This window comes from Musca vetustissima, unplaced genomic scaffold, assembly GCF_032173495.1.
Source record: "Musca vetustissima isolate MV318-11 ecotype Yass unplaced genomic scaffold, APGP_CSIRO_Mvet_v1 utg22101, whole genome shotgun sequence".
Classification (NCBI taxonomy): domain Eukaryota; kingdom Metazoa; phylum Arthropoda; class Insecta; order Diptera; family Muscidae; genus Musca; species Musca vetustissima.
Genome location: NW_026874843.1, coordinates 111105 through 126150, shown reverse-complemented (window position 1 = coordinate 126150; position 15046 = coordinate 111105). Strand labels below are relative to the sequence as shown.

Here is a 15046-nt window from a genome sequence, read left to right as displayed (position 1 = left end):
AAGGTCTTTGTTGCAGATTTACCCAACCACCCCCCCCAGAGAGTAAGGGACGAGGATGATATCTGTTGAATGCCTCTGGCACCTTTTATTATCTAGATGCATGAGACTGTGACATTTCGACAAAACAATAACTGGAGCAGTCTAAGTTAAAACGTACGGGAAAGAGAGAGGTGCCAATCCACTGTGTGTTATTGTAGTTCTGTCGGGTTGGGTATGCCGTTCTATGTCTAGCCTTTAGTCTCATTCGATCGTTGCTATGTTTATTTAATTCAATTGCCGCAATATTGTACACACGGAATTTCATTGCATCATTAGAGAGACAGAGAGCCAAACACAGAAAGCCCAACTGAATGTGGTAAATACACCCGTGGAAAATTGTATTGTCAGGCGCCTTGTTTCCCACAAAGGAGTGGAGGAGCCATCACTTTGAGATCTTTAAGAATATTGTTGGTGATTGTACACTATGGTAAAATCATTGGTATCCAAACTATCCGCAGCCTCCTCAACACTCTCCATTGCCAGTAGCTTCAGTAGCAGTCATTCCAAACATGATGCCAGCACCCACAATGGAACATCAACGGCAGCTATCTCTGGGGACAATTATATGAAGTGTATGTTGTTGTTGTTGCGGTTTTTATTATTATTGTTATTATTCCTTCCTATTATTAATTAAATGCCTTATTGCCTACACATGATGAATAGTAATTGTATTGACTGGAATGTAGTAGATGCGTAATGGAGGAGCACATCATAGAGAAGATTCAATTATCGGCATTGATAATAATATTTGTAAAATTAAATTCTTTTTGCATATTTGTGTTATATATATATATAGTGTCCCTCTAACTTAATTATCATGTTACTGAAAAAAGAGAAATTCCACAAATGTGTTGTAATTAGTTGTGTTTTTCAAACACCTTTTTCTTATTTGTATGGGATAAGGGGACTATTCCGTGTTCTGTGTTTTGTTGGTAATTCATTGACAAAGTCGTTTTAAATGTTATCAATAATATATATTATTGATTAGCTCGTATAGTGAAGTCAGCAAGGCTTCGTTCCAATATTCGGTACAATGTCTATAAAAGAACACCGATGAGCACAATATCGATCAATATAGATAAGAGACTTGACAACTTTGTAATTGATTAAATTAGGGTTTACAATTTCCACTTTGTCGATCAAGGGATCGGTTACAGTGTAGACCTGACAGTAGTATACAGGATTTAAATGGAAATTGGTTTGAATTTCATATATCAATATGACTGTCTACTGTCTATAAGAAATCCTGGTTCTCGGGCAATCTAGAATTTTTAACGAATTTGTGTGCCGCAATATCACTGTGAATGAATAAGCTGACTAAGGTACAATATTCGTGGTGGAAATATGCACGATCTCTGGCGCTATTTGGACGTTGTTAATGCATCACTTGTTAATGACTTGTCTCTTAAAATATACCAAGAGACCAACTACGTTAGGCTTGGAAAGCTATGTATTAGTGACTTAAAGCTGGTGATGTCTATAGTAAAGTAGACTACAATTAATAGATTTGCGGGACCCTGACAGCCACACATCCTCTAACCTGATCTAGGATCATTATATTCCAATCCCAATAACTCATAATGTAAAGGTAATCGAGTGAGGTCGCTATAGAAATTCAATCGATAAATTTGTGGTGTTCTCGGTTATTCAGCGACATACAAAAATTTTATGGGGAATTTTTCTGTATATTTTTAAACGATATTTTATCGGAAAAATTTGTGTGAGTTCGGAATATGCTCAACTTTATCCCAAAGATAACCTATCTTTTTATTTTAGATTGTTTATGACTTTTACATTGTAGTAAAATTAACCTATAATCGTATTTTTTCCACGAAGGTTTCTTGGCATTGAACACTAAATTACAGGCAATTATGTTAAAATTTTGATTACAATATTCAAATATTTTTTATCAAACATTTGCATCTGGAATGAAACAACTGTAAAAATGATGTTTGAAATCTGAAAATTTTGTTTTGGGTGTTTAGAAATACACTATTACATTTGTCTTGCTTTGTCATCGTCGGAAGACACTCAAATTTGTCCAATTAAGTGATTAAGGATTTTAATTGTTATTGTATTGAAAAGCCATTTAAATGTCGATTCTAAAATTATTTCCAAACTCATTAATTCATTTCAAAATTTTTATTTCATTTTTAGATCGTAATGATCCGGGGCGTTTCTTTGGCGATGGCGTACAATTCAAAGCCAAACTTATTGGCATTTTGGAGGTGGGTGAGGCACGTGGCGATCGCATGTGCCAAGAGGCCCTACAAGATTTGAAAATGGCCATAAGAGCGGCGGGAGAGCACAAACAACGCATCACCATCCATGTAACCATCGATGGTTTACGTTTGCGTGATGAGAAAACCGGTGACTCTTTGTATCATCATCCGGTGCACAAGATCTCATTTATTGCCCAAGATATGACCGATTCTCGGGCATTTGGTTATATATTCGGTTCACCGGATAGTGGTCATCGATTTTTTGGCATCAAAACGGATAAGGCTGCTTCACAGGTGGTGTTGGCCATGCGCGATCTCTTTCAAGTGGTGTTCGAATTAAAGAAGAAGGAAATTGAATTGGCCCGACAGCAGATACAATCGAAATCTATGCATCATCATGATCAACATCAGCTGTCATCGTTGTCGTCTCTGAAGAGTGCTGGCACCACGGGTGGACAAAATGATTTGTCCGGTGGTTTGGGTGTTGGTGGTTCAAGCAATTCGGCGGCCACTTTAAGTATGCTGAATAATATGGCCAGTAGTTCAAATAATACACCATCCAATAATCGACTGGGTGTCAATATGGATTCTAAAGGAGCTTCAAAAGAGGTGACTATAACCAAATGAATAAAATTATTTCTTATTAAATTAAAAATTTATTTTTTACAGATATCTCCAGAATCTGTGGCAGATTTGGTCGACTTGGAACAAGAACTCTCTTCTCTACAAAGAGGTATTAATCAAATGGAACGCATAACACCCAATGATGGTACAACATCCAAGAATTCAATTGGAAATGATGATCCATTTGGTGATTCATTTTCAAACTTTCCGGTAAAAAATGACAGGAGCAAAGTTTCATTTAAAATGTATTAACTAATGGTATTACCATTACAGGCCTTACCACCACCCGAACCTGGACGTTCGCGTAGCAAAACCTCGGCAAAAAGTATTGATTTATCGAATACCACCAATGTTGCTACATCGTCGTTGCTTTCACCTTCCGCCACACAGACCAATCGCCAATCACCGGTATCGTCAACGGGCACATGTGCCATTGCACCATCACTGCAACCGCTGGACGATGATGATAGTTGGCTGCGTGAATTGGATGCACATAATGATGTTTTCGATACATCCAAAACCATGATGCCCGGACTAATGGGTATGCCACCGCTGGCCTCAACACTCACAAGCTCCGTACCGCTGACATCACGTGCTCCCTTGGCACCACGAGAATCAAGTGCAACACCTCCCAGTCATATCTACGAGACTGTTTCATGTTCGACATCATCAGCAATGCCGAATATAAATGATATAACAAATATTACCAGTACTGCGGCAACAAATGCCGAAACGAATTCCATAGTAAATAGTTCTAGTCTTACGGATATATTCCAAACGGCAGCTGTAACAGCAGATACATCAAAAGTCGAAATTAAATCCGGTGAGTTTGTTTGCATTACCGAAGTTGCGATTAGTTTCCTACATAACCTGCACGTGTACATGACCACCCCACCACCATTTATTTCAGTTTGTTGACATCATTCTAACGATTTCATGAATATATATATTAACAGCGCTGCCACATTTATGTTTTTTTTTGACACCCAGTTTTATGTTATAAAATATTTTATTTTAATTTTGAAGCACGATATCATGATAAAAAAAACGAACATTAAATTACACCAGTCATTCGGGGGATTGTGGTGTTAAATTTGGAAGAGAAAGCAATGGGAAATAAACCTTTCTGTATGCTCTCCACTTCTTAGATATGTAAATTAACTTCAGTAGTGTTGGCGGGTTATTTGGGATACCATTTATATTTTGTTTTTGCAAAATAACATAATTATGTACTCCTGAGAGCAATATAAAGGGTCTTACTTAATCCAAAAAATAATGTTTTTAGAAAGTAGTATTTGAGTTCCTTTTGGTTGGTGTTGTGCATAGGCAGGTGATACACTCTGTTGGCAATTTTCCTCTTCCTGGGTAATAACATACAAATTGGGTATCTTTTAAATCCTGCTGTCGCATCAACTACCTAAATCCTATCTAGTCACTTAAGTATCTGTTTAGTTTCCCCCCTCGAAAACTTTAAAGGCATGAATTCGTAAACGACTTAGAAGGAACCCTTTAAGTTCGTCAATCCTCTATAAAAGTTCCTTACTGTGTGTAAACGGCTTGGTCCACCAAATAGTATCCCTTAACCTCACAAGAATCGGGACGGTTGTTATACGGGATGAGGGGAGCCCATTTAATGATGAAATTTGAACAGCCAATAACAGACATTTTGACTGATATAATTCCCAAGTTCTGCTGCAATCGAAGATTCTTTTTTCGTAGACTTTGTGTCATCTTAGTCCTTTTTAGTTACACATCTATGGGATGTAGATCTGATTAAGAAACCTGGACTTTTATTGTACCACAATAGACTCTATCAAAGCACGATGTTGCGTTGTAGGTCACTTGATGTTGCAGGAGATGGATAGAACCTGAAGTCCTGAGTGAAGTTTCACCAAAAATGAGACTCCGAATTCGAATGCAAATTATTTATACACTATTGTAATGTGTACAGCTGTCTTGATGTCTATATTCCTTGAATTGTATTCGTCGATAAAGCGCAGATTTTTAAATGTGTATATTTATTAGCTATATAACTACAATCCTCAACGACACATTCAGTATATCCGTTCCCCATTTTTTGTTGTTGTTATTGTCTATCTATATCAGTCATTCCGTTACATATGCATTGTTGTCATATACCATCAATCAAAATTTCTTAGCACATGCACAATGTTTCACTCTATTCCAAATCCTTTATGTACGTGTATATACATATTATGTACGAATATATTAGATATAATTGAGACACTATACAAAATAATACTGGTCTAATTGTGGTAATTGTGAACTGAATTATTGTACAATGCTTATATGAATTTTTTTTTAATTATATATAGGAAATTTAGTAAAAAAAGATTTAGTCGGGAAGATCTACTATGATAGGTAAGGATGAGACTAGAGAGGAATAATTTGACATATGCGTCATCACTAATATTGGTTTAAAGAATATATGTAGGTTTCTCGAAACTATATCTGCTACTTCAGCAAAACTGTATAAAAGTAATTTAAGAAAATTTTTTGTGGCAACATATGATTTTATTACGGTTCATTTTTTATAAGTCCCGGTTTGGATTCCCCATTACCAAATTTAATATCGGCAAGTCGGTAGACATGTGGGTAGTTGGATCCTAATTTCCTGGGCATATGTAAGGTATCATGGCTTCAATTCGTCCTCAATATGAATTGAGCTTAGCTGTGCTATAATCATTTGTGTTACTCTTGGATATTGGCCTTCTTCTATTGCTATGGATGGGGAATGATCTTCGAGTATAGAATTCATACTTTATTGTTCTACTGTCTGGCCGACTGCATATATATCAATGCTGTTCAAATCTATCTTGTAGGCCTTCTTATCTAGAATATATTGACATATTTCTCCCTAGATCAAAAATCTATATATCCTGACGTATTTGGGTCAATAATGCTTTGCTAGCGGTGTATCCGAAATGCCGATGGACGTTTTTGATCTCCGTCACCTTATGAAGGTGGTCATTTGGCTTAATGAAAATACACGCTTTTGCAATTCTCAAGACAGCTGTTTGAAAGGTCTGAATGTTATTCAACTGCCATTTTGCCAGCTTACTGGCTTGCAAAGTCGAATTAAAATTATATCGATGGGAACTTAGGTGGGCTATATAATTAGTAGAGTGTATTTTAATATTCTTCGTGTGGAAGTCAACGGAATTCTGACAAAAAATATGGGGATTTCTCCGGGGTTTGTTTCTATTCCGGCTCGGACCAAATGTGGTAAGAAGATACCTTTCGGGATATAATACCAGATGCTGTCGGTATCGTTGGTCTCTTTTTTGAGAAAATTTTGCATAAAAAGGCTGCATATAAATTGTTTCAAGCTCTTTTCCATAACTGGAAGTGTTTTGTCCTGCAACATTATTTATTATTCAAGTTTTATGCCGATATAATAAAAATTTAATTTTTGGTTTGAAGTCTTTTGCTAACTACATTGCCTCAATGCTATCCATTTAAAGGTTATATATGTACGTTCTAATTTAAGCATGTATACATTTTAAGGCCTTCCTTGTTTCTTAGACTTCTATAAAAAATCTATTTATGTTCAATTTTTGTCAGTTCACAATTACCTCAAAAAATTATCAAAAAGACCAGTATTGCATTTAATTTATTTTCAAAATTTCACCCTTTTGCCTCTGGTTGAACAATGAAAAAGTTTAATTGATAATTGTTTTGTCCTTTTTCAATTTATCAAAACCAAAAAAAAAAAAAAATATTTATTAAAAAACCAAACACTCTCTCACTAACCAAACCAAAATAACCGATATGTCATTACCGCAAAAAAAAAATATCAGATGCATTTACCGATTTGGATCCATTAGGTACTGGTCGCATACGACCATATGTTGATAAGAAATATTTTTTCCAAGAGCTTAAAAATCCACCAAAAAAAGTTTTGAAAGATCTCACAGCTAACTCTTCCGTAACATCGTCGTCCACTTCGCCATCTTCGCTGTTGACAGCCGTAACGTCCACGTCTACGTCGACAACAACAGCAGCGGTAGCACTCAATGCAGTAGCCTCAGTGGCAGTTCCAACAGCCGCAACAACTGCCAGTCTTCTAACATCATCATCTGCATGTCCAGCTACTTCATCTGCGACAGAACTTTATTCCTTGACTGATACTCAAATGAAATATAACCACAACAACAACACCAACAACGGCAATAACAATTTCTTATTGCAACAATCATCAACATCAGTTACAGTTAGCAATGAAATATTGAATCTGCAGGATTTCGATATGACTTCGCGACACACTCAACCACATTCTTCAATGATACTAACGTCTTCTAACATTAACTCTTTACTAACAACAGCCGCATCAGCGTCAGCAACATCGGCCACAACATTGGCATCTGCCTCCTCAATAACAGCCGCCACATCCCTCATGTCCTCAGGTACATGCTATGCTAATGCTAATGCTCCAGTTACTGTTGTCAATAGTTATGCTTCACTAACCACGACCACGTCCTCGTCCACCACCAGCACCAACAGCAAACTGAGCACTACTGCTACCGTAAATCTGTTGTCCATAAATAATCTGTCTGTAACTAATCGTAGTAATAACACTGCTTTAATCTGCACTTGCCCCACAACAATAATAACAAATAGCTTTACTACTAACCACTTAACTAACCGAACGGACCGCCAACCGGTCGGCCCTACTAATCCTAATTTCCTAAACGAGTCGACAGCTGCCATTGGCAGCGGCAGTAGTGGCAGTCGCAATACCGCTATGGTGACTAGTGGCGGCGGCGGCAACAGCGCCAAAGGCGTTGACCACTTAGCCATGTCAACGTCTTTGAAGTTGCAGCCTAGTGGAGCTACTAAGTCGTCAACAACAACAACAGCTTCAACTTCTTACGGCTCCTCGGCCCATCATCATAAGTCACAAACTAATAATTTACGTTTTTCTCGGTATCATCCTCCTCCCAATTTAGAACCCATTGCAGCTGTAGCAGCGTCAACGTCGACTGGAGCTGCCACATCGGCAGATTATGTTATGCTGCCACGCGACACCGATCCCTTTTCACCAACACGCAAGAAAAGTGATCCTTTCGAAGAGGTGGGTGACATTTTCTCTAAATTGGAGCCCTTTGAATTTGAATTTGGCGGCGCTGGCGGAGGTGAACGTGAAGAAGACAAAGCCAAAAGAAATGCCCTTAATTCGGCATCGCCTTCCAGGGATGGCGACATGCAGGGTTCTCATGATCTTTTGTCTGGTCACCTGCAAGTCAGCTTGCCTCCAGAGAGCAGTGGTGTTGGCGGCGGTGAAGCCGCACAAACTCAAAGCACGGTACGTTCGCGACCTGTGCCATCGTCGTCGATGATGGGTTCATCAATGCCACCTTTGGCCGGTTCTGTTCCTGGTTCCATGTTGAAGCAACAAACAGTTGATGTCATCTCAAGTATTTCCAATAAGAAGATGCCCCATTTATTTGGCCAATCATCGCGTTTCCCCAAAAGAGACTCCAATTCTATAAACATGCGACGCCTGCAAGAATCGGATTCTTTGAGTGAAACTGAAATGGCACCAGAGCCACCGCCACGACCCGATTCGGCCCCATACTCAGAGCCACCACCCTTACCGCCCAAGAAACAATTCAATGATATAATAATTCGGCCAAGAGCTGGGGCGTCTGCAGCTATGGGTGCCACTTCCAGCCGGTACGAAAGTGTCACTTCAGCCTTAAAATCTCGTACTTCTCCAGTGAGCGGAGCTGTGGATGTGCCACCGATACCATTGCCTTCGCGTCGGGTTGGGCGTACTGATGGTTCCTATCCCGGCCCGGGACGACCCAGAAAGCCTGGTCACACAGAAGATGATTATTTGGCGCCATTGCCGTCGACATCATCATCCTCATACAGTACTGCTGGCATTTCAAATAACCCAGATGTGCCACCATTGTTGCCTCCACCTACACAAATTTCGTCCAGATCCAGAACTCATCGGCAGCAGTCCTTCAATCAGCCCAGTTCGCGACAATCGCACGATATCTATGAGAATAAACAGGAGATTTTGCAGCAGCAGTTGCAGCAGCAACAACAGCAATCGAAGAATGCAGCCGAGCCAGCCTTGGTGCCCGATATTACTCTCAGCCAACTATTGACCCTGGGCATTGATGAACTCTCGGCTAAATTGAATGTGCCCACAAGTAAACTGTCCACCATGACTCTGGTGGAACTGACATCCTATTTGGCAGAGTTCCTGGAACAATCCAAACCGGAGCCAATGCCAGAAGTTCAAGAAAATCAGAGTATATTCAAAGTGAACTTCGATCAGGAGGGCACATTCGTGGCCAAGTTCGATGACACCTTCGGTGAGGATTTCCAAAATCCCTCAACTGCTGTTAGCTCAACATCGTTTCAGGCAAACTTCGCCCAATTCGATAAAGTTAATGTTGAACCGCCTGTTGGTAGCACGACACAGTCAGGTTCTGGCGTGCCGCCTGCAGATCGATATGCCGTCTTCCGTGAAATAATCGATCAGGAGCTCCAACAAAAACAAGAAGAGGCAGATCTGATTGGTGATATTGTGGAGAATACAGACATTCCCGTACATGAAGATCAAGAACCGCAATTTGAGTCGAATTTCTCGCTAACCACTACAGATTTGGATATGCCCACTGGATCTCAGGATCTTTTGAGTGGTGATATGCCAGAGGTGACAGCATCCGCTCAACAGGCAGCGAAGATTGATACAAAAATTTCAGAAGTTCTGGCCCAAGCTACCGACCGATATGCAGCTTTGAGAGATTTAATACTGGTGGAAAATCTCTTCGACAATTCCCAACCTCAGGCACCATCGACACAAGCACCAAGCCTTTCCTTAGAAACGGCTTCGGACACAGGACGTTCCGACTCCAAGTCGCCATTCCAAGGCTTCTCTGGATTTAATGATGATGAGGAAGATCAGGATCTGAAGCAACTAATGGACCAAAGCGTCAATTTGGATCCAACAACTCAACAACAAAGATTGGGTTTGGTAGACAGCCGTGGCTTCCTCGTTGAACCCTCATCCTCGGCCCTAACTGTGGACGATGAAGAAGACGAGGAGGAAGACGGCCGTGCCACCAAAGACGATAAAGATGACCAGGGTGGTGTAAGCAGTGCCGATAGCAATGAAAAGGAAGTCGATAAAGATAACCTGCCCATTGCCAACTACGAACAATTGGCCAGTTCAAATCAGCAACTCGAACAGATCGAAGAGAAACCTGAAAAGTTCGAAGATACTCCGAAAATAAGTATAACCCAGAGTCTAACCACCACCACCACAGAGAACAATTTCCTGTCAACGGGCAGTGTTGTTTCATCTTCGGCTATGTCCGGTTCAAAGGATGATTTGGAAATTGATGATCTGATGCAAAGAGCAATTTCCAATCTCTCTCTAGATTCGCGGGAACGTAATTCTCCGGCTGTGTGTAGTAATCTTTTGCAGGCCCAACAACAGCAACAATTTGCAAATAATGGCAGTACAATAAGAAATGAATCTTCACCCATACCTATTGGACAAACCAGTCAGTCCAAATCACCCATGAGTAATAAGTCACCTCAACAACTATCCCCCCTGACGAAGCCAATGAATGTGCTGTCGCAAATTATTGATGTTGCTACCAAACAAATAGAAAGCGAAGCGGCGATGTCCTCAAAGGCATCCAACGAGTCCTGGGCCACTTTCGATACACCACAACATCAGCCGACAGCAGCGCCATCTTCAGACAAACGGGCCAGACCCTCCGCCAAGGCACTCTCAAAATCTAATAATTTTCTCAATCTACCACCACCACCTGGATCCACATCGAATTGTTCACAAAACGACAGTGCCCTTGAGTCTCCATGCTCCTCAGATCCTCGAGATGATGGTTGGCATAAACACTCAATGGGTGGCAGCAGCCTTTCATTGGGTCATCACTCGAACGTTGGCGGAAGTAGTACCGGCCAAAGACGCTTTCACAAAAAAGAACGCCAGAACACCTCGTCATCGTCCCGAGATCTTAGTTGGGATGAAGATCAAGGCGGTGTTGGTGGTATGATGGGTAGTGGTGGCCATATAATGGATGGCTATGCTCAGGGTAAACGTATGGCTGGACAGGCTGGACATGGTAATCTAACGGCAGAACGTCTTGGCTACTATAGGCGGCATGCGAGACGTATGAATTCCTGCGATGAGGATTATGAGTAAGTTTTGGGGAAATTGGTTAATAACTTTACGTTGGAGACTTCAATCAATATTTTTATTTACAGTTATGAACAAGAGTTTTCAGCCAACAGCCGTGGCCGGGATCCTTGTAAAAATAAACGGAATATATCAAGAAGTAGAGATAATTTCGATATGGGTAAGAAAGGTTATAGATTCATCTAAGTTTTGCAGAGAAGAATAATTATTTTATTTTAGATTCTCCTGGATGGTATCATCATCATGCCGGCGCCCCAAGTCATGCACCCCATCACACTTGGTCTTCCCAAGACATTGAACAAGTTAGAGGTCGTTCATTTGATCGTTCAGCTTACGAACGAACCACATATGGGCCACCAATTTACGATAAGCGCGGTGTGGGCCCTCCACTTTCCTCCACATCCAGTTATGATCGAAGATCTGGGGGAGTAAGTGGTGGAACAGGGATTGGATACGACAAACGTAGCAATAAATATTACCGCGGTGATCCTAATTCACGAAACCCGAATCCCGAACGCATTTATAGTCTGGACGATTTTGATGAGATGTTAGCTGCCACTGGAAAAATACCTCCGCATCTGGCCGCCATGTATGAGGAAATGAAGGCCGGCTTCTGTTCGCCACAAATGATGGTGGGTGGCCATCGACAACGTAGTTCAGACTATATGTACGAACGTGATCGTAAGTCATTTGATCGTGAAAGTCTGGAATCGTATGATGGCTCCAATGCGCCACAGCGACGTCGTCGTCGTAGTTATGACAGTGGTGGTATGCCATCTGACCCATACGGCAGCTGTGATAGTCGTGATGATTATCATCGAGAACGTCACTATATGACAGCCGAAAAGAGTCGTTCTCTAAGAAAATCGCTAAAGTCTCTGCGGGTATCGGGTGATATCGACTATGAACAGGATTCGGAGAAAGAATATCATTATCGGGATCAGAGAGCACGTTGTGATACCAGAAGTCTACAAAGACCTAGTCAATTATCTACACAGGTTGGAGGTGCAATGCCAGGTGCAGCAGCAGTTGGTCCATTGGGATCACAATCGCGTATACGCAAAAGTAGTGGTTCCAGCCCATGGGATGGTGAAGGTAAGATTAGTTTAATTTGACCACAAATATTTTGGATGAAATTGCTAGTGGTTATTAATGAACCCAACAGAAAAGATTGGGACAATGAGACAAATTTTCATGTGAAGTCGATATTGCATTTTAGGAATAGTTGTATAACTAAATATAACTATATAACTAGTTGTATAACCGCTTCCTTCGGCTATCATCCCAATCATCCCATCCCACTATTTGCGCTAATTTTTTATTTCCCACAGAACCACCTATGCCAGGACAAAAAGTTACTGCATCGTCATGGAAACGTCCCTCCAGTGCCGCAGATTCTGAAAGACGCTTGGCCGAAAGCCGGAGATCAGCCGTTAAGGGACAGACCCCTTCAGGTTCTGAAGACGATAAAGATCGAAGGTAAGAACATTCTTTTCATTATATAGTAAATTTAACAACTGAAAATGAACTAATTTTTTCTAGATATCGAAAGAAACGTGGATCACGTGCCAAAGATATGGCAACAATGCCCGGCGGCCGATATCGTGATGGACCCCCAATGCGTTCTAGTAATTACGATTACATTGGCGATCTAGATGATGATGCCGAGGATTATGTTGACGAAGAAGAAGAGGAGGAGGAAGAAGATCGTGCCATTGGCGATGATGACATTTCACCTGCAGATGAAGATAAATTTGCTCGCCTCGAAATGAGACGACACGAAATGCATAATCGAATGATGGACGCCCATGTACGTAGACGCAAAGATCTACCTCCGTCGGCAACACAAATGTCGTCCATGGCATATCGTAAAAATGCCCCCGGACCATATGTCCATAGGAAACCACTACCTCCAACAGATGCTAAGCATAGTCATCCCCAGGATTATGGTTACGACGATGACGGCGAGTATGAACAGACACCAACTCCACGATCAAATACTAGCAGCGCCTTGCCAACAGCCACCCCGAATACATCAACTAAATTTAGTTTTGATGTTGGCTTTGAGTCTGATTTTAATCAAACTTCACCGCCACCTGCTCCTGCGGGTACCGCATCCAGTTGCAACTCCACGCCAGCGGCAAATGTCAGTGCTGCCAATACACCAGCCTCGAAATCATCATTCCGTTTTTCCAATGATTTCTCTGCTGGCCTAGAACGGGAAAAACATTATCAACAGCATTCGGCAGCAGCGGGTAGCCTACAGCAATATGATTTGGAGAATCGTGGTATCTCACCACAAGCGACCACCGCCCCCTCCACAACACAGGCGAGTACCCCAAAACTACGTTTCGATGATAATGTCAAAGTATCACAATTCGATGATGCCTTCGAAGATGACTTTTCCAAGACCAGTTTTGATGCCTTTGAAGCTGATGATCAGTGGCAGGAATCCTTGACACGATCGGCAAAGCAACAAATACGCAATAATAAGTTACAACAACGTCAACAAGATCTAATTAAGAAATCAGAATCTATAAATATATTCGCCAAGAAAGTTGAGGATCCCTTTGAAGATGATGATTTTTTTAATAGTCCTCCAATACAGGTAACTGCCGGTGCCGGTAATGAGGATAAACCGGACAAGCTAAAGGGAAATGGCAATGGTTTTGCAGCTGGAGCACAACCCACTAACTGGGATGATAACAATACAAATTTTGCCAAATTTGATGAAAATATGTGATTTGGTGAACGCTACGACAATACCACCACCTATGGCAATTCGTCCTTGTCGTCTTATCCACAATACAGCAATAATTATGTTAATAATCACAACGATGAGGTAGCTGGTGTTGATATTGATGATGACGACAATGATGAGGACGACGACGACGAAGATGATGATGGCGGTGGCCATTATGCTGAAATAGATGTGGTCACATCCAACGACTATTACTACATTACAAATCTCAAACAATATTATGACGAACAGCAAACATTAAAGGACCCCTACAAGTTGCCCCAACAATACAATACCAATAATTATAAAAAACATACCCAGCATCAACATCGGCGTTCATGTGATTCTTCTTCTTCATCGTCATGGTCGAACTATACATACAATCATAATAAATATCAATCGAATCGAGGTTCAACATCAACGTCTGTGTTCACCCAGTGCCATACAACACAAACAAAACCCGTGGATAGGGTCCGTTATTGTGCGCAGCAGAAATCACAGCATTACAATGGTATTGAAGACAAAGGTGATGATGCAGATGGAGATGCTCGTGTGCCAGGTATAACAAATACAAATAGTATTCTACGCAATACTCAAAAACGATGTCGTCGTAAATTATTTGCATTCAATTTTATGTTAAAGAATTTAATAACATATCGTTTTAAATATGATATTCTATAGATGGGGGATGGATAGATGAGGTGAATTCAGTATTGTTCGGTGCATTTATATTTTAAACAGAATTGAACTAAAATTTTAATCATATTTAAAATTATTGGTGTGAATGGCAATGCGTTAATGCAGCGAGCATTCTTGTCAAAAAAGTTATTCAACAGCAACAACAATTCAAAATACATTCTCCTTTTTTGAACTGTTCATATGCAATATACTAATTGTGTATGGTTGAGGTCAATCATATCGTATATCCATGTTTAAAAGAGTCGATACTAAATTCAGTAAATTAAATAAATTCCAACGAATGATCTCACTTTGTTTCGGACAGATAAAATGTAAGTTTCTTGCAGGTGGAAATCTAAATATGCAATCTGAAGACTTTTCAGTTGATAGTAGCTGGTCGTAAACGACTTTAAAAAAAAATAATCGAACGGCGAAGGAATCTTGTGGAAAATATTGAAAGAAATGAAATAGAATCAATTGGAAAAATCACAATCCCCTAACATGACGCTAGAAGAATCTGTGATCCATCCGCGGTTT

General features: G+C 40.6%; 1 protein-coding gene across 1 annotated transcript; it reads left to right on the top strand.

The window, feature by feature from the left end:
- The first annotated feature begins 459 nt into the window (after window positions 1-459).
- Window positions 460-14512, top strand: LOC133337056 (protein disabled). Its single transcript, XM_061545324.1, has 10 exons — window positions 460-611; window positions 2197-2870; window positions 2931-3095; window positions 3159-3708; window positions 6707-11093; window positions 11160-11251; window positions 11311-12186; window positions 12423-12570; window positions 12634-13830; window positions 13903-14512. The coding sequence occupies exons 1-10, from the start codon at window positions 464-466 to the stop codon at window positions 14510-14512; spliced, it is 8847 nt and encodes a 2948-aa protein (XP_061401308.1). The 5' UTR covers window positions 460-463.
- Window positions 14513-15046: the final 534 nt, after the last annotated feature.

Bases quoted from the DNA above. Each gene is read 5' to 3' on its own strand.
- LOC133337056 (XM_061545324.1), top strand. From the start codon at position 464: ATGGTAAAATCATTGGTATCCAAACTATCCGCAGCCTCCTCAACACTC. The intron at 3,096-3,158 runs GTAAAAAATGAC...TTACCATTACAG, and splicing joins ATTCATTTTCAAACTTTCCG to GCCTTACCACCACCCGAACC. The intron at 13,831-13,902 runs GTGATTTGGTGA...TCCACAATACAG, and splicing joins GCCAAATTTGATGAAAATAT to CAATAATTATGTTAATAATC.